This window comes from Seriola aureovittata, chromosome 18 (genome assembly GCF_021018895.1).
Source record: "Seriola aureovittata isolate HTS-2021-v1 ecotype China chromosome 18, ASM2101889v1, whole genome shotgun sequence".
NCBI lineage: Eukaryota > Metazoa > Chordata > Actinopteri > Carangiformes > Carangidae > Seriola > Seriola aureovittata.
The window spans coordinates 17,664,785-17,684,875 of NC_079381.1; the positions used below are offsets into that span (position 1 = coordinate 17,664,785).

At 42.5% G+C, this 20,091-nt stretch overlaps 1 protein-coding gene across 1 annotated transcript in view; it reads right to left on the reverse strand.

Moving 5' to 3' along the window:
• Positions 1-20,091, reverse strand: part of pcsk5a (proprotein convertase subtilisin/kexin type 5a) — a 29,521-nt gene that overhangs the window by 2,138 nt on the left and 7,292 nt on the right. Inside the window, exons 9-36 of the mRNA XM_056403212.1 lie at positions 18,862-18,962; positions 18,642-18,745; positions 18,081-18,201; positions 17,625-17,813; positions 16,374-16,510; positions 16,121-16,243; positions 14,450-14,552; positions 14,025-14,215; positions 13,658-13,742; positions 13,094-13,197; positions 12,805-12,943; positions 12,473-12,588; positions 12,021-12,123; positions 11,074-11,210; positions 10,084-10,284; positions 9,854-9,922; positions 9,639-9,681; positions 9,203-9,345; positions 7,578-7,778; positions 6,055-6,138; positions 5,695-5,893; positions 4,694-4,908; positions 3,707-3,949; positions 2,552-2,788; positions 2,250-2,427; positions 1,387-1,604; positions 801-901; positions 221-422 (exon numbers count right to left, since the gene is read on the reverse strand). Coding sequence (XP_056259187.1) covers positions 221-422; positions 801-901; positions 1,387-1,604; positions 2,250-2,427; positions 2,552-2,788; positions 3,707-3,949; positions 4,694-4,908; positions 5,695-5,893; positions 6,055-6,138; positions 7,578-7,778; positions 9,203-9,345; positions 9,639-9,681; positions 9,854-9,922; positions 10,084-10,284; positions 11,074-11,210; positions 12,021-12,123; positions 12,473-12,588; positions 12,805-12,943; positions 13,094-13,197; positions 13,658-13,742; positions 14,025-14,215; positions 14,450-14,552; positions 16,121-16,243; positions 16,374-16,510; positions 17,625-17,813; positions 18,081-18,201; positions 18,642-18,745; positions 18,862-18,962 — 4,087 coding nt within the window. The remainder of the gene's footprint in view (positions 1-220; positions 423-800; positions 902-1,386; positions 1,605-2,249; positions 2,428-2,551; positions 2,789-3,706; positions 3,950-4,693; positions 4,909-5,694; positions 5,894-6,054; positions 6,139-7,577; positions 7,779-9,202; positions 9,346-9,638; positions 9,682-9,853; positions 9,923-10,083; positions 10,285-11,073; positions 11,211-12,020; positions 12,124-12,472; positions 12,589-12,804; positions 12,944-13,093; positions 13,198-13,657; positions 13,743-14,024; positions 14,216-14,449; positions 14,553-16,120; positions 16,244-16,373; positions 16,511-17,624; positions 17,814-18,080; positions 18,202-18,641; positions 18,746-18,861; positions 18,963-20,091) is intronic.

The following is a 20,091-nucleotide window of genomic DNA, read 5'->3' on the forward strand; positions in this document are numbered from 1 at the left end:
CACTGAGACGAAGAAGTGAACCCTTAGTTATTTTTCACTTAACAAGTGACACACAGAGAAGCTGAATCTGCAGATCCTCTCTGTGTGCAAGCAGAGAAGATAACAGGAACCTGAATGTCAGTGTTGACCTGAGAAAGTTTATCAGTTCAAGAAAAAAAAAGATCTGACACTTCAAACCACGTACCTCTCCATTCTGCTCCATTCTCTTGTAATAGCCTACCTCGAGTTTCAGTGCAGTTACAACAGTCCTGCTGCTGCGTTGTAGCCTCTTCCTCTTCCTCATCCTCGTGGCGGCAACAAAGCAAACAGCGCCCTCCAGCTTCTAAGATGGCCTGAGTCGGGCACATGGTGCAGTTGGCTGGACCGGGCCCCCGACACTCCAGACAGGAACTGTCACAGTCTTCACAGGCGTGTCCTGAACCCTGATGAGGGACAGAAGGAAAGACCAACAATGAGAGGCCTACATACCCAAACACAGAGCTACTGATTCTTTGCTTCCAAATATGCAAAACTGCCATTTCTAAAAGGACTGAATTTAAGTTTTGCACTGCCTCTCAGTTTAATCAATCAAGGTTGCCTCACAGCATGATTTATTTTGAAATCATTACACAATAATAATTTTCACTCTACTCTTTGAGATTTCTCCTGGTGAAGTCAGTCTGAATTACATTATATGGCACCTGGGGCCAAAACATTAGTAGTAATTATTTTGGTGAGGAAGGGACAGGATGAGGATTTTATTTTATTTTTTATAAAAAAATTAATATTTGTGAAATTAAACTCTAGAAAAGTGTCGTTACCTTCATTACAGGATACTGGCCTATGTCGCACATGGACTCGCACATTCCCTCTGAGAGCAGGTATCCAGTGTAGCATGAGTCACAGCTATGGGAATCTTTTCCTGCGGATACATGACAATTTAAAGTGGAAGTCTGGTGATATATTCTGGATTATTCTTATTGAAAATATCAAAACCAGCAATGAACTGATGCTACTGACAAACACACAAACATTCGTGCAGTCAGTCTCGTATACACTGACCTTCTACTGTAAATACTAAATAGTCCCCAACAAATACTTTACTCCTACTAATAAGCAATTTACCAACATAAATGTAAGGTTCATTTACATTATTCTTTTATGATTGTTTAAATGAATGTTCAGTACACATGAACTTTTACTATAGTCGAAGCACAGCACACAAGCTCTCCTCCACATTTACCTCTGCAGTCCGTGGAGAAAACAGCAGCATCAATATCTCATCCCCTACATGAGATCTGCATGTGTGTGTGTGTGTGTGTGTGTGTGTGTGTGTGTGTGTGTGTGTGTGTGTGTGTGTTCAGCTGCATGACATCAACTCGCTGCTCTCTGAGTGGCCGCTGGTACCTGAGCATGCTCTGCAGCTGGCGTGGCAGGGCTCGCAGGTCCTGTGCGCAGCGTCGTGATAGTATCCCTGAGGGCACGAAGGCAGGCAACGGCCTTCCTTCCGCATGTAGATGAGACCCGGAGCGCAGCTCAGGCAGCTTTCCTCCCCGGCCCCGATGCACTCACCACAACTGGGGTCACACTTCTCACACATCCTTGAGCCCGTGTTTCCATAGTGACTACCGGAGAGATGGTGAGAAAGTTATGACAGATTAGGTTCAATTAAATGAGATGAGATTAGAGCTTTGTTTGTCCTCAAAGGAAACTACTCTCCATGGCCACTCAGTCACACACACAACCAAAACTACTCAGACATGACATAGACCAAGCCACTATAACAGAGGGGATGCATTCATAACAAAACACTTCAAACCATTACTGAGGGAAGTGAGACACGGGTTCTGCATGATAAAGTTAAAGTGCTATTTTCTTTTTTGCTACATGGTGCATTGCTCTCATGCAGGTTTGAAAGTATGAGGGAGGCACGTCACAGGAATAAATAGTCTTTGTGTCCCTTTTGTGTTTTCATGAGTATTTAACTGCACATCAATTTAACAGCACATTAACTTAACTATCTCAATCACCACACCCCAAATAAAATCTAGTCTAATTTGCATTTTACAGGCCACACGAAGGGCTATTTAAATCTCAGGCTAAATTAGCTTGTACCTCCAAACGGCACCTCTGTCCAGCTAGCTAGAGAAAAGCCGTGTCCACAGTGACATTATGTGACTAGGCTGATCTTTTATTAATGACAACACTGTGTGGCTGCACTTAATGTGATGGATGTGCGGCACAGCTGGATGGTGAGCAGGTTAAACTACCCGTGCGTGCAGGTCTCCACACACTCTTTGCCCTCTCGAAATAGTTGGGCTTTGCAGGTGAGACACTCCTGGCTGTGCTTTCCAACGCAGGTATCACAGGAGGGGTGGCAAGGCTCGCATTTCTGCCCCAACTCGTCCACGTAGTAGCCTTCCGGGCATTCATCTGCACAGGTGCCATCTGCACCAACAAACACGAATGATCATGCGAGCTACACAAACAAGTCGCAGATGCCGGAAGAGCTTTCCAGGACATGCAGACCTGAGAGAATACACCAGCCGTACAAAGACCAAACTCGACTCACTGAGCAGGAGATGTCTCTGGTTGCAGCTCAGGCACTGGCTTTTTCTGGGACCTGAGCACTTGTGGCAGTATTTGTGACATGGATGGCATTCCCCGTCTTGGTCTGCGTACTGGCGAGGCGAGCACTTGTTGGCTGATGGCACACAATGGCCGTGGCCCTCCAGCCTCTGACCCTCTCTGCAGCTGGTGCAGGAGCCATCGTGGGGCCCGGAGCAGGTGAGACAAGATACGTCACAGTCTGGAAATACAAGTTAAGAAGTGACTGAATCAAAAGGATGTTGTCTGTCACAACTGCAGTGAAGCATATGAAAGAGAATCAATCCGATTCCCCTTGATATCTATCCATTATTTAATATGGTAATAATTCCTGATAATAAACCATTACCATAATTAATTTCCATCTTTTTCTATAGTTATACACCTTACCTTATAGTTTTCACCTATTGGGTTCTCAGAAAACATTTTATGCATTCCATGTTCACCTCAGATGAAAATAAACATTTTAAAAAAAGGAAAAAAAATAAATAAATAAAAAAATCACCCACTGTCCGTTTTTCAGTACTTCCTTTCAAATGTCTTGCTGCTGGCAGCTACTGTAAGTAGCAACAAAAGTGGGCATCGCCTACAACGTTTTCCTGGGAGAAACACGCCATCCTCTGTGTTTCTGAATAACACAAACCAGAGCGGTGTGTCTTTCTCTAGGGAACTGTCTTTGGCATCGCTGTTCTGTTTTCAAGGTTTGACAGCTGCCTGTTAACTGTCTGAAAAGCATTGCTATTTTTGTCTGAGCCTAAGTCAGGAAACGCACTCAGGCATAGTAGAGAATATACAGTACAGAGGATATAAAAAGTTTGACATACTCCTGTTAAAATGTCGGGTTTTTGTAATGTAAAAAAAAATACTTTAACGTGTGCAAAACACTTACAATAACCTGGTTGTATGAAATGCATGAAGGACGCTTTACAGGACAGAAAATGTTGCATCAGTCAGAAGACAGCAAAGTGAAATGGAGCATCTCTGAGCTTGTCAAACCTAAAAGCAAATGAGTTCTCAATGTATAATAGAAAATAAGTCAAATAAAATTCACAAAATAAATGTGTTTCAAGGTTCGCTCGAACCAAAACTTTCAATCGGGTACAGAAACTTTCTGTTGTACCTTCACATTCTCCTGTTGTGGCGTCCCTGTAGGTGTGGGAGGAGCAGGCTGCCAGACAGGCACCGTTGTGCAGGGTGGCCTCAGGGTGCATACAGGTATCGCAGTCATTGTTGTTTGGCCCGTCGCACAAAGCGCAGTCAGGGTGGCAATGCAAACACTCCCCTCGCTCTTTGTCCTCAAAGAACCTCTCGGGACAGTCTAGCACACACAGGCCCTCGTGGAGAAAGTGATACTCCTCACAGTCTGCAAAGGACAGCTTTCAGTGCTGAGTGGGAGAACAATTTAGCACAACTCTATACTAAGTATCCTAAAGTCTTGGAGAGGAATGCAAGAGAAAGAAAAAAAAAAAAAGCCCTCGCTCTGTGAGGGATGGATTTCACTAGAGTCTGTTCACAGTAGTTGGAATAAAAACAACGTGACAAAAACAAACAACAATAAGCTGAAACTCGCTATAAAGCTCCTTAAAGCTGAGAGGAGCTGCAGATTCAGGTGATAATTCTCTGCAGGTTGATCATTACAAGCAACACCTTTCAAACTCTATTTGATACACTGTGATGAGAAAAATATTGATTATAGGCACCTTAAGAGATTCTCAGTTATTACAATTATTACACCTCATCCTGTTGGGAACGTGAACATCTGAACCAAACTTTACGGCAATATTTCATTAAAAACACCAAATATCAGCCTCATTGTGGTGCTAAAGGGAAAGTCAGGCACTCTGTTTGGGATTACCAAAGTTTTAGAAACAGTACGGAATTGCAATCTATCCAACACACAGATTTCAGTTCAGATCAAAGTGCTGGAGCGACCAACTGAATAACACGTTCAATCTCTACAACCATGTTGCTAGTGTGGCTAAACCACCCAAACTTGCTAGTCATAACAGTGCTGTCTGAATAGGGCCATAGAAAGGTAAAAGCACAGTGTGGATTAGACTGAACAAGCTCTTACAGATGAGTCATGGTTTGCATTGTGTGTCTGTACCTGTGCACTCCCCAAGTGGGCTGCACTCCTGACACGCCGAGGGGCAGCGTTGGCACTCCCCGTCCCGGACAGTGTGCGCTGGAGGACACTCCTCCACACACTGGTGCTTGTGTAGGACGAGAGCTTCTTCACAGCTGAGACAGTGAGTGGCGTTTCTCCCACAGGACGCACAGCCTGCCGCACAGCTGCGACACACCTGGCCTGCAGGATAACCCCTGACGTAGAACAGACATCAGTTGAACCCCACCGTGTAATGTACATGAATTAAATGTATCACTAGGAAGATGCATGAATTTCAAATTCCCACTTTAGACCATGGCATGTGAAATTATAAATAATTGGTGATGTATTAAGCCTCTTATTTAATTTATTAGTTTTCAGTGTTATACACGTCAAGTTGTACTTCTTGTCAATGTTTTTTATTTTGCAACGTGAAAAAAAGAATTTAATAGGCCGTCATAAATGCTGCTATTGGGGTAAACAAGAGGACTGACATTTTGCTCTGCTCTGCTCCACTCTACAGAGGACAACCAATAATTTATCCAGACAATTGTGCAGTACTTAAGCATTGCTAAAAAGCTGCTTGGTTGTTGGCAGTAAAAATACAATAAAAATAAAACCCTCACACCCAAAAAAGTTCAAATGGTCATGTCAGCGCTAATGGAGCCCCTCGAGGACCTCTTCAGCAAGGACGAGATTTTCTTTCTGTCTCAAGGATTTCACAATTTAATGGCATTAACATCGAGCAGGACACGTCAAACTCAAGGCCAGCAAATGCGTCTTCTGCCATTGCACTTTTGGCTCTTCAGAAGACGTTTCTCAAACATCTGGCCTGGTGCTTAAAAGATGTGATTTCAACATGAATTGCCAGCAGGGTTTAATTCCCACAGTATTTACTAACTGAGAATAATCCATTTCGAGTGTCTCAGTGTGTGAACAGCATATAAATACAGTTAAAGACAAGCCAAAAAAAACAAGCAGTGATGGGATGGACTCCTGACCTGACACACTGTTGGACACACTGTCCATCCTGTAGGAATAACTGAGCTTTGCGAGTGCTCTGGCAGCGGGTGCAGTGTTGACCATCCGTACACTGCAAACAGCCTGGAGGGCAGGCCTCACACACGCCGCTTAGCCGACTGGCAAAGAAACCCCCCGGACACTTTGACACACATGTTTGCTGTGTGGTCAGAAACTGCCCTGGAGGAGGAAGAAGGAGTAAACATCATCACTGTTGGAAAAAAAAAAAAAAAAAAAAAAAAAAAAAAAAAAAAAAAAAAAAGCTGGATATCTTTTTGGTGTGACCATGAAAATATGAAACTGCTGCTGCAGGTCTGAAAGCGCACAAACCACCACCTGACCTTTTGCACATTTTGTACACTGGTTCTTCTCCTCTCCAGAGCAGGACTCGCAGGATGGGTGGCAGTCCTCGCACTCGCCATCATCTGGAGGGAAAACAGTCACCGTGGCACAACACGCGACAAAGAGAGAAATCACGCTTTGATCCTAGATCGTGTGTATCAGACATGACAAGGATGAGGAGTACAGAGACCTAGTGGGGAACTTCATTGGATGGTGCAACAGCAACCAACTTCAGCTTAACATAAGGAAACCAAGGAGCTGGTGGCCTGTCACTGCTGAAGGCACTCTTAAACTCAATAATCTGTACCAGGATGTAGTGGCCAGTGTTATCTGCTGTGCTGTGCTGTGCTGTGCTGTGCTGTGCTGTGCTGGCACTGGGACTTGTGGTGCCAACAAACTGGGCAAGCTGGTGAAGCAGGCCAGCTCTGTGACAGATGAGACCACAGACAACCCCCCCCCCCCTTCATCCTCTGTGTGCCAAGCTGAGGGGGCTCAGGAGCACGTTCAGCCACGTGCCTCAAAGTGCTCAGGGGCCCTTTCCTGCCATCAGACTCCACAATGCCACAGCACCTCCCTACCTCCACTGCCATTCACCGCTCACAGTAGTCTAATTTATATTATCTATAGTTGGACCTTTTAGGAAATACATTTATTTGCTTTTTGCAGAGACCTAGATGAGAGGACTAATACCGCACATATCAGTGCACTAAACCTAAACACCTCTAAAGCTCAGTAATTTACATGTTGTATTATATAATCTTCAATTCGTACAAGAACTGAAATGCAAAAATGACAAGCTGTGGTTTTATGAGAGGTCATGTGCACTGACCATGCCGTGGTTGGGTGCAGTGACTTCCAAGCATCGTGTCTCCACCATTTCTTTTTTTCCAAATTATTTTTATGTCTTGCCATAAAATCGCAATTTGTTTTTATATTTCTGCTTTTGTATAGATTATTAAATGAAATATAAAGTGTTAATTAGTGATGGTTAGAGTTGCTGGTAGACTAGCTAGAAAAAAACATCTCACATTTATATTTTCTATCTTCAGGATCTAAAGAATAAACTGGGAATTACAGAAAAGTCCAAATACATCCTGCAACATTGTGCTGTTCCAGAGTTTGTGCAAAAGGTGCGAGGCTTTAATCTAAGGTTTTGTTGCTGAGATTCAAAGTTTAATAATAACTTTACTTCTGCATGTTCATTTTCAACCTTTGAGTTAACCTATGTACTTTCCTCAGTTATTTTAGTTCCTATAATTAAGATGTCTTGCCTCCCACTAATTACTATATGTTGTTTTAAGGTCTGTCCAACTTACTCTTTGGGGGGAACTAAATGTTCAGCATATACAATCAATTATTTAAATCTGTTTTCAGTACTTAAGTTGGTAAAGGGTTCAGGGACGGTGGCACACAGACCAATTACCCTCCAAGATTTCTTTTCTGCCCCTGTGAAAGTGCCCAAATCCCTGATTCATTATGAGCAGACAGTTGGATTAGTGGAATATGTAAGTATTAATCTCACCGGTGCGAAAGGTCTTAATGGGACAGACCTCATGGTCAGACACACACTCTCCATCTTCCAGCGTCGCCCCCTCCTCACACGACAAACAGTCATCGTCCTCCGGGCCGCTACACGTCACACAGTCTGAGTGACATTCCTCACATTCGTTGGTGTCTTCGTCGCCATAGAAACCATCGGGACACACTGAAACACACCTCCCCTCTGGGAGTAACAGGAGACGGTGCTGTTTTTTGAGATCAACATTGTACATAACCCACTTAGCGGGGCGCGTTCACAATCTTAGGTGCTTGTACTTCACTTAAGGGAGATCTCCAGTGATTTTCCACATCAGAGTCTACTTACAGGTCTTGAGGAATACTAATGCGGATGTGAAAAAAAGTTGTATAAAGCCTTTTGCGGCTCCAGATGGAGCTGCGTGAAGTCTGATTAATCAGGTGGGTCTGAGGACTACAAGTCTGCAGTTCTGAAAAATCTGGGAGGTGTAGAGTGAGAAAGAAGTGAGCTTATCAGACCTCTGTAGCCCGCTCCTCATCTCTGCCTGACTGTCAGTCTGACTATTATATTGTTATAGCAGTGCATTGCTAAAATCAGTATAAATGGAATACTCTTCAGTATTTTCATTTTATGCTACAGGACTTTATACTTGTATTATATTGGATTTGACAGCTATAGTCAAGGCTAGATTACTAACCAGGCATCTGCACCAAAGGCATCACATGTGACGAGTTCTTTTTGGTAATTTGATTAATTGTAAATTTATTTCTTGACATGCCACACTAAGGCATTTACAGCAGCTTCAGCATCATACCTGAGGCCTTGTCTTATGCAGCAGCCCTGTGTCAAAATGCAGTTTTAATATATGAGTATTAATATCTGTTTATGCTCTTAAATATTAATTAAACTTAATTTATGTATAACTGAAACATCTCAAACAAACCCAGGGGAACGGATTTGGGACCCACAGCTCAATTTTAATTTGGGTTAATTTGGTCCTGGCTACAGTTACTAATCACTTTGGAAGATTAATATGCGAAATACAAAATGTGTGATCATGACTCCACATTAAGTAGTAGTTCAAATCAGCTGGACCACAAAGAGATCAAAACAATAATATAATATACATAATGATATAACAGGATGATAAACAGGAGCCTTTGTCCACATTGACTTTACATAAATTATTATACATTACATTTATCTGACAGCTGTAGTTACCTGTTACTTTACAGATGAAGCTTTGACATAGAATGACAATGTCAACGAACATCTGATAAAACATGAAACTATCCCAATGTATATAAAGCAGTTAAGTAGCTCCACTTGAATCAAGTACAACAGTAAAATGCTACCTACACATTAATGCATCACTAACATAATCCAAAATATAATATACAGTATAATAACCTAACACTCACAGGAGTCACTGTCTTAATTATGAGTACTTTAACTGTTGAAACCTTAAGTACTTTTTGCTAATAATACTTACATATTTAGTGACTTTCCAGTACTGGGTTTTTTTTTTTAATAAATGGTACTTTTACTTAAGTATAGAACCTAAATCCTTCTTCCACCACTGTAAATAATACTTCCTGACTTCATGTCCTGACCCAGTGGGTCAGTTTTACCTGATAAGAAGAGGTCGGTCTCACACCAGTAGCACTCATGTTCATCACAGCTCACACAGTTGTCATCACACGGGACGCAGGTCATCTCCTCCTCCACGCTGTACGTCTTAGCTGGGCAGTTTTTGTAGCAGCCATCCTGAAAACTGATAACGAAACCAGCAGTTGATACCTTTGCTTTAACCACACACACACACACACACACACACACACACACACACACACACACACACACACACACACACACACACACACACACACACACACACACACACACACACACACACACACACACACACACACACACACACACACACACACACACACAAAATCCACTCTACTTCCACAGCAAACAGGGCCTTTTTATTCTAGTACAGCAGTGAAGTGAAAGGCAGAGCGAGTGCACAGAGGCCAGATCACACATGGCACACAGCCTTACTTGTAAAAGCCCTCAGTGCAGGACAGACAATGCCTGGGGTTATCTGTTAAAAGCAGACAAAAAAAACCACAGCTCTCCTTTTAAAATAGGAAGTTCTATCAGGAAAAAAAAACCCTTGAACATGGCTGGCAACACACTGGGAGGAAAGTTCAGTTTATTGTGGGCAATGTTAATTTTGGGGAAAAATATATCATGGCTGCTGAGCCCTGACTTACACAAGACACACTTGCTGCAGCCCTCCTCACAGGCCATGCAGTCGTCGTAATCTGGATCCTCCACCTCCCCTGAGAAAAAAGGAAAACATTGTGTGGAGGAAAGAAACAGTGCAACAAACAATCAGAGAAAGAAAAAGAGGTGGAGAGCACGGAGGGTGAACCGGTGTGAGACAATGCTTTTCAAGGTCGTCTTTGACACTGTGTCTCAGTGCAACACATAAGATGTTTACCTTCTCCACACTCCAGCTTCGCACATGCTCCATCAGAGACGTAGTAGGAGGAGTTACACTTAAGGCAGTGGGTGGGGCTCGTGCAGAGCCGGCAGTGGTCGGAGCATGGCTCGCAGCTCCTCTCCTTGGTGTGGTAGAAGGCCTCGGGACAGGCATCCAGACACTGGCCTTTATACAGGTAACGCTCCAATCCAAACTTATCTGGAGGGAAAACAGCAAATGATGGCATGAAGAAGTGTGATGTTGAACCTTGGCTTTTACAACTTCCTGGTTGTGATTGTGTTTGCTTTTCCTTACCTATTTCCATTCTATAAATGATCATTTATACTATATAAATAAACCCACATAAAATTATCACCTGAGTCTGCAGCCTCTTGGCTCTAATGAGCATTTCAGCATTTTCAGGTCATTGTTTAGATTTTACACCCTGCGACCTCATGAGCATTGTTTTTAAGATGCAGCAGACAGCTGTTTTCAGTGAAAGGAAAGTTGTATAAAAAAAAATTAAAAAAACCAAGGGTACGCTACCTGCTCAGCACCAACCAGCAAACAGACACAGCTAATAACTGACAAACATACAGTAGTGGAGCATTTAGCAGCTAAAGAGTCAGATATTTCCCTCCGGAGTTGGTGGGGATCAAAGCTGAGCTATAAAGGAGAGTGAATATGGGACTTTGTCTGTACAGTAGGTGTGTTAATGTTTTTGTGAAAAAAAGTTATTATTCCCTTTTACAGTAGTAACTGATAAACATAATCATCAATATGTAGAATTATAGTCAAGAGATTATGAAAAACACTTGTACTAAAGTTCACTGTTGCTTTAAAGACAAAAATGTACAGTCTCCGTTCTTTAACTAAACATGCTTCTAAATTACTTCCACTGCTTTTATTCTATTCATGATTTTCTAGGTCACTCACTCACACACACACACACACACACACACACACACAAGAATACACACGAATACACACACAAAGTTTAGCCCTCACCAGTGTCACAGCTGTTACAGTTACCAGGCCCTGCATCCACACAGGTGGCACAAGTGTGGTCGCACAGGTGACACTGGCCACCTGACTGGTACTTGCCCTTGGCGCACTCCACCATGCAGCGGCCCTCATCCAGAGCTCTGCAGCCAACAACAACAACAACAACAAAAAACAAACATGTACCACAGGAAAATACCACAAAACTGTTAACACAGGTAGAAGAGGAGGAGGAAGAGGAGGAGTGGTGATGTTGGTTAAATTGGGAGGCAATGTGGGAGATTTTAGATGCTGATGATTATTTGAAATTCACATTATATCAAATATATATCAGCAACCCTAATCTAACCCTGTATACCGTAAATAAAATTTCTTCTGATGAATTATGTAGAAAGCAGCAGACCATTATTCTTTATTCATACTCAATCTTAAGTGGTTGACTTTTTTTCCCCCCCTATTTTTACATAAATAATTGAAGGGAGGGGTCAGACTTCTTTGGGGGATGAACATCTGAAGTTTTCCAGGGCTGAAACTAACATTTATTTTCATTATCAACTAATCTGCCTATTATATTTTCCATTAATCCATTGCAACTTCCCAGAGACTTCCCATGACCCCCTTGTTTTGTTCGACCAAACATCCGAAACCTAAAGATATTCAGTTTAAATTAAAACATGATTAAGAAAAGCAGGAAATCTTCTCATCTGAGAAGCTGGAACATGAGAAGTTTTAGAGCTTTTGTTTGGAATTATTTGACTTTAATAACACTCACAGTTCAATTATTTATACAGAAATGCTCAGCATCTTACCGCCTTTGAATTCTACAATACTAATACGTCTATGAAATGCTAATAGTCTTCACTGTGGTGAAACACAGTTTTTAACTCAGAGAAACAGTTGGATGTATTCGTGTCCCCTCTGACCCTGAATCTAAAAAGTCAAGTCCAACTCACCGTGAAGCAACACAGCTGATGCAGTCTTCGCTCTGCGGCCCTGTGCACTTCAGACACGTTGCATCACACGCCTGGCACTTCCCGTTACTGTCCTGGTACTCTCCTGATAGACATACAGCATGAGAACGCGGCTGACTCACAAATGAATAACCATCTGAAGCACAGAGGTGGGCTTAATGTCAGATGCCAAAGAATGGAAGCCACGTATACACATACATAAACATGGCTGACTTATGGTTGACTCACATTATATTCGACATACAGTATCACACTGCAAATATACATATATATACAGATATAAAATGACAATTAAAAGTCTTTCATACTCTGAATATACAGTGTTGGAATGGAAATAATTGTATTTTTGCAGTTGAAGAAGTTAGAGAAGTAAGAACTAAATACTGTATGTCAAGGCTGCATTATATTTATCTAGGATGAAGAGGCTGACTGACCGTCTGTGCACACAGTGCTAACAACACACACTCCCTCCTGCAGACTGTGACCGCTGGAACAGCTGCTGCAGTTCCCCCGGCTCGGCCCCGCACAGGTGAGACAGCTGGCGTCACACCTGAGGAGTGGAGCACAGAGACTGAACACACGCACAAACAAACACACGTACTGACCACGAAAAGACTACACCCCATACAGGCACATAACAGCAAACACAAGTGTGAAAACAAGCGCGCGCACACACACACTCACACAGAAGCCAACCACCAGAATAAGGCCTGCCATCAGCAGATAAACAAACCACCCACACCTGAACACACACCAGTGAACCCACCTCCTACATATCCTGTGCCCATCAGCTATCTCTAGGTTTGGCTGTGTGGCATAGAAGCCGGGACTGCAGGAGGACATACACCTCCACTCCTCCATCAAGTAGCCTTCCGCACAATGGTTGCATGCTCCAACACCTGCACCTGATGCCGCATGAGCCAGGAACACATGTTTTTAAATGGATAAAAGGACACACAGGAATACTGCAAACAACAAACTGTCCCACATCATGTATTTTAATGACATCTAAAGAAGTTTTCATACAGGTCATGACCCTTGAGCTCTGCTCTTACCTGCACAGGTAGCACAGGCCTTGTGACAGGGCTCGCACGTGCCCTCCTGCTTGTCGTGGTAGAATCCGGCTGTGCAGCTCCGCTGGCACCGATTCCCCTGCAGACTGGAGAGGGCGGAGAGAGCATGTGGCACCGTGACACACACACAGCCAATCATGTGACATTGTAACGATGACTCATTGCCTTTAGACTGCAGGCTCAGTTTTCCAACCCACAGCACACCACCACAAGTACTTGGTGAACTGAGTCAGTGAACACTGTATTCCGGAAACTTCTAACTAAACAATATGGTGAATTTGACAGAGAAGTTTTGTCCTTTCCTGTGATGATATGGTAAAATGGAAATCAAGATACATTTCTCTTTTTTTGAGCTGTGTGCAAAAGGGGAAAGATGACAGACTCCTTTGAATACACAGTTAAAAATACTGTAACCTTTTCTAATTGTCATGATGCTGCAGAGGGTGTGTGTGCACAAGGAGAATCAGTATTGTCAGCGATGGCAGGAGAAGGAGCAGTGTTGACCGAGCAGTTAATTCAAGCACCATCAGAGAGTTTGCTTCTAACCTTGTGTCTGGTTTGCATTCTGTGCAGATGCTGTAGGAGGAACACTTCAAGCAGTTTTCACTGCACTTTCTGCACATGTTTGCATCTGTTGGGAAATCAAACAATACACATGGAATACACATCAGAGCGATTAATCAATCTTACTCACACACCCCTCAACTGCGGTTACATCAACTGACTATTCATTAGCAGCATATGCAGCTGTATCCAAACAGCTCTTCTGTAAGCCGGGAATCCTTAAAGGTTCACTTGAGGATATTCCTTCTGTTTTCTTCTGTGTTCTTGTTCAGTATAATTGAAAAAAAAAAAAAAAAAAGAAAAAGAAAAAAGTGCCAAAACACTTTGTAATGCATAATGGAAATCCAACCGTGGTCGAGGTAGTAGTTGTCCCCACAGATGGCTGTGCAGGTGTTGGTCCCCTCAGTCAGGTGATGACCAGGTTGACAGGAAGTGCACTGGTCACTGCGGCTCCCAGTGCAGCTCTCGCACGAGGAGTAGCACCTCTTGCAACGCCGGCGGTCACTCCAGAATCCCCTGGGACACTCCGATACACACATCCTGTTGGACGGACACGGACCAACGCACACAGAGGACAAGAGCTGTAAGTCTCTAAATGAGTGCGAGTGGAGAAAACGACATTCTGGGTCCATTTACACCACAATAAATGTCGTTATTATTCTTGAATGCAAGTTTTAACAATTTGGCTTACTATATCATTCGTCTGCAGTATGCTGAGCCATATATCCATACAGTTCACTGCTTTCTGGATCTACTGAATGTGATCATGCTAACCTTGTGTTGTTCTTGAACTTGAGAAAAAAGTGTAAGCACGTGACGCACTGCTGCGGGCCGGGCCCCTCACAACCATCGTCACTGCATTCTGGGTCGCAGGGTCCTGGAAGGGCAAATACTCACAACGTCACTGCACCACTAAAGCAACAACAGGGAAGTTATTTAAACTGCTGATACACTTCTGTATTTACACAAAGACTACCTCAAGATGTTTTAAATCTGCTTTCTAGAGAAGAGAGTGTGGCGGTTAAGGTCGGACACAATGTGGCAGGATTTAGATATTGAGGCTGATTATTTGAAAGTCACAAGTACAGACAAGCTCTAACACTAATATCACATAACAATTATAATCTTCTGTATCTTTATTGAACACACCCATCAAACATTGACACTGCCGGTGGACAAAGTAAGTGAACCCTCGGATTTAATAACTTGCCAAACCTCCTTTGGAAGCAATAAACTCAAACAAGCTCTTCCAGTAGCTGCTGCTCTGACCTGCACAGTGTGCAAAACAAATTTTGAACCATTCCTCCTACAGAACTGCTTCGGCCATATTTTCAGGATGTCTGGTGTGAACGGCTCTCTGGGTGATTCCGCAGCATCTCTATTGGCTTAGGGTCTCGGCTCTGACGGGGCCACTCCAGGCCCGGAGGCAGCAAAGCCCCAAATCATGACGCTCCATCGTACTTCACCTTTGGGATGATGTTTTCATGTTGGTATGTAGCTCTCTTTTCATGTTATAGCGTTGAATGTTCATCCCAAACAATTCAAGTTTCACCAATCCATGTTTTGTTTTGTTTTTTTGGAGAGCAGCGGCTTCCTCTGTGGTGTTCTGCTATGGACACCATGCTCCATGCATCCATGTATGGTCGACTCATAAACATGTTGAGCAGCTCCAGTGATTCCTTCAAGTCTTTAGTTGTTACTCTGCGGTTCTTTTCTACTTCATTGAGCATTCTGCGTTGTGCCTTTGCACCCACTTCAAGGGAAAGCAGTCACAGAACTGTATCATCTAACTTTAAATAATGGACTGATGAATATCTAAACTTTGAGAGGACTTTGTCACTTGTCCTAGCTTTATGCAAATCAACAGCTCTTGTATTGTAAGTCTTATGAGATCTCATTTTGCATGGTTCACATCAGCGGATATTTGCTGAAGAGCAAATCATAAAAGCTCCAATCTGGTTTCATTGAACTCCAACTTTGTTAGCTTTTGTTGATGTGATTGAGGACTCACTCAAAAATGCCCACTGCAACTTGCTAAAGCCCAAAGTGACATCTTAAAATGTCTTAAGATATTCAGCTCATAATGATACAAGATGAAGAAAATCAGAAAATACTCAGACGCTGGAACCTGAGAGTGTTTGTAAACTATTTTAACTTAAAAAAAAAAAAAAGAAAAAGAAAAAGTCCAGTTATTTTTTTTTCACTCAGATCATAAATTAAGTGACCAATAGTTAAAAATCTGCACCATTTATTTGGACATTATGTTTGAAATGATAAAAAACTCTTTAAAAACATGCACCTCATTGTCATTTGTATAGAACTGCTTAGTGTCTCACTGACTTTAACTGAGCTGACTGATCGTAACCATAACACTGTAAATCTGCATTACAGTACATTTAGCTGCTGTCTGAGAGGTCTGAGCATCATACTGAGCACATGACTCACCATTGTATTCTTCAGTGAGGTCACTATCGACCAGCATCTCAGCGGATCGGACTCGCTCACGATGCGCGGGGTATGGCTGGTCTGCGGTGCCATAAATCACCAGGGACCACTCCTTTAGCATCCCTGAGAAACAGAGAGAGGGGAAGACAAGAGGTCTGTCCCATGAGGCCTGGACAGTATTTTAGCTGCTGTTCTAGTTGAAGTTCAATGTATGTTTCATAATACTGAGATGGTACATAGAGGAAGAGCAGACCTAGTTCAGTGTTGTCTCTCTTCTGAGAAGGAGTATCCTTGATTTTCAAAGTCCATTCCCCCGCTGCCTGCTCCCCCCAGCAGTGAGTCGTCATCAGCTCCCAGTTCTGAAATCCCTCTGTGGAGTCGTCAAGAGGCCTAAAACAAAACATTACATAATCGTGACATAACCGCTACTACTACTGCTAATACTACTACTACCACCATCACCACTGCTGCTAATACTGCTGCTCCCACCACTGTTTCTACTGCTGCTACCACAACTACTACCACTACAAGTAGTAGTAGTACGGAAGAATTATTCAGGTCTTTTAGTTAAAGAGTAAAGTAAAAGTAATACAAAAATGTAAAAATGCTCAATTAGGAGTAAAAGTATAAACAGTAAAAGTATTCATTAGGTAAATTTTTTTTCCCCCAAATGATTTTCTAACATAAAAGCATTTTTTGTTTGGGTTATTAAGTTATATTTAATACTGCACACATTCATTATCACTATATTTGTCAAATAAATGTAGTAGGGTAGAAAATGTAAAACATTTCCACCTATGTAGCAAAGAAGTTCCTCAAGACTGTATTTAAAACTGTAATAATGTTTCTGGTCATTTGGGGGCAGCAGAACAAGCTGTGCCTGTTAGCATACAGTTATTTATTTAAACATGATCATTTATTTGGAGTCATGTTTCTTGCCACCTGGCAAATCTAAGTCCAATATTCACAGTTGTCTCTCCTCCAACTCCCGAAGGAAATCCCTGGCTCTTTAGCTGCTAAATCCTCTACTACATTCAGTAGCTCCTTGCTAACAGGTGCTGGACACGTAGCGTACACTGGGTTCTTATAAGCATCTGCTCAAAGTAGCTCCCTGTTGTGGCTGGAAACGAGGATTTCTTCACTTTCAGATTACACACAGTAATTTCATCCATTGTTAAAATAAAATTATTGATTATTAGAGCAGCTTTAAGTACAGCAAATATACATAGTTGCTTTGCGCCAATTTGCTTTAAATAGTTATCAACACTTTCTTGTGCTCTTGCTGTTGATTTGTGCTATACTTTTGGTATTGCAGAGTTTGCTTAAAAGTAAGAAACTGACAGGAATTAATTTAACCAGAAACTTTCCCAGATACCAGCTCCTGTGAAACATCATGTGAGCACCGCTCCTGCAATTTTCCAGTAGTGTTTGCCAAAGTCCACATTTCATCCTCCTATTGGGACTGAGGTGCCAAACTGAGGCCGAACTGAAGAACTGAAGTTACCTGTTAGCTAGCAGCTGCGACACCGTGCCTGAAGGGGATGTGAGCGCAATAGAAAGGTCGCCGCGACGACCGTGAGTGATGGTAACACGGACGACGACATGCTCCACATAACCAACGTGCTGCTGGGTTTTGGTGGAGCAGCCTGTAGTCTCACACACAGACGTCAGCACCGAGCCGGGATAAATAGCTCTGTCATGAGACGGGGAGAGGAAAAGAATAAAGAGGCACAGTGAGCGGCAGAGATAAGAGAGGAGGCAGAAAACAAGAAGCACGGGAGAGAGTTACAAGGAGAGGAGCGGTAAAGAAAATGACACCCATTAAAGTGTGTGAGAACAAATGCGACAGAAATCCATGTGAGAACTGAGACAGAAATAAATCAAGTGTGATGAAAGGGGAGGAATCAAGGGAAGCCCTGACTAAAAGCGGAGATCTCTTGCAGTGCGGTTGGTGTGATACCTGCTCAGCTGGATGGGAGCCTCCTCCACACACTCATGCTGTGAGGGCACTTGTTTCCAGCGCTCAGCCTCCTTCACCATGCTCTCAGCATCCAGCAGGCCAAAGCCATACAGGTGGCTCACTGACAGAGAACCCGCACATCCCCAAACACACACACACACACACACACACACACACACACACACACACACACACACACACACACACACACACACACACACACACACACACACACACACACACACACACACATTAGCTGGGGCATAAAAGGCGCTGTAGCTTATAAAAGACTTCACACACTCCTGGGACTTTGTAGGCGTTTATCACTGTTCTGCTCACAGCATCTCATTAGTTTCATGCTCGCTGTTTTATAGTTTCCCTAAAAAGAGCTGAAAGAACATTTACCAAAAATATGCTTATCAAGCCATCCCTGCTCATCATCTTTATTATAATTTCTTTGACGATTGCATCCAAAATATATTATGTAATTGTTGATATTTTCTAAACTACTGGCAAATATTGAAAACTGTTTGAAATTCAGCAGAGATCTGACGGGAATACCTTTGTATCCAGCTCCATTAATGTGCCAGTCAGGGGCAATAAGATGATGAGATTTTGATGTCCGGACAATAATATGCTGCACATCCCTCCAGGTTAGCAAGGGGCTGAGAAAAGGTCAAACGGAGACAAAACATCATACTCTCGTCACCTGACTATACCTATTGATTTTCAACGGTGGCTGCATGTGTGGATTTTGTGTGTGCGTGGGAGAGCTGCTTACTTTGCGTCCAAAGTGAGAGCGATGACACCTGCAGCCATGGAGGAGGAGAGGGAGGTTCCTGACTGAGGTGGGCTACAGCCCTGCTGTGGACCCACCGTTACCTGTCGGGAACAACAGATCTTTTCAGTATTTAACAGGCTTTTTATTCTTTACATGATGGAGTAGGTTGCTCAAGACTTCCAGTATATTTGGGTTGAGTACCACTACACCATACACATTTGTCTATTGCACCACCAAAGATTTTACTGTTTCCGTTTCTATGTGTTTTAATTTATTAGATCATTGTGAGTTGCATCATGAAATGATTGGAATTTGGTGTTCAAAGGTCAAAGGTCATTGTGACCTGGCAAAACATGTTTTTGGCCATATCTTCCAAATTCATACGTTAATTATAACACAATTTGACACAAATGTCTATAAGGATAAAATGGTGAAGTGATCACATTTTATATCCAAATAGTCAAAGGTCAACTGCAAAAACACCTCTGGCCATTATTCAATGCTGTAACTCAGGGAGGGGGGTTGTGACCAAATTGCAACTTGGCTGGTTGGTGACTTTTTAGTTTCTTGTATTTTTATTATTATATTTCACACTATGGCACCACTACACTAAGAGTTTGCACAAATAACATTTGATTAAAAAAGTTACAATTAAACTGACATTTGTGACAAGCTGACTCAAGTCACAGGTCCATGTGAGACCAATCAGAAACAAAATAAACTAATTGACAAAGCATGAATTGGGAGTATTTCCAGGTACTGTCTGTGCAAACAAATAAAACAAGTGGAAAACCTCTCCCTCGCCCTGAAGAGCCAGAACAATTTCCCACAGGAGGTTATAGGGTCTAATTAGCTAATTTAATTTCTTCATGTTTTTGTGAATTTATAAGTTACTGCTCCAGCAGGAAGAAAGTTCCCAGAGTATATTTCTGGGGCATATCTATTTGATTGACAGGTGTCTCAGAAGATCACACTCAACTGCATAAGTTGTCGCTTGCTCGCCCCCAACACTGCTCCCCCCAGCCTCCACCTCATTTCCCAAATGTGTATTTTTTTGGCTTTAAGCAGCTGGCAAGACGACAGTGATTATTAGATCCAACTATAGACTTCCAAGCAGCTGTGATGTCAATAGTTACATATTTCTTACTTCATGGCAGGTTTATATAATGTTTTATTTTTATGAATCTTTAATGATCAAATAATTTCCAAAAGGTTTCCTGATAGGAACAA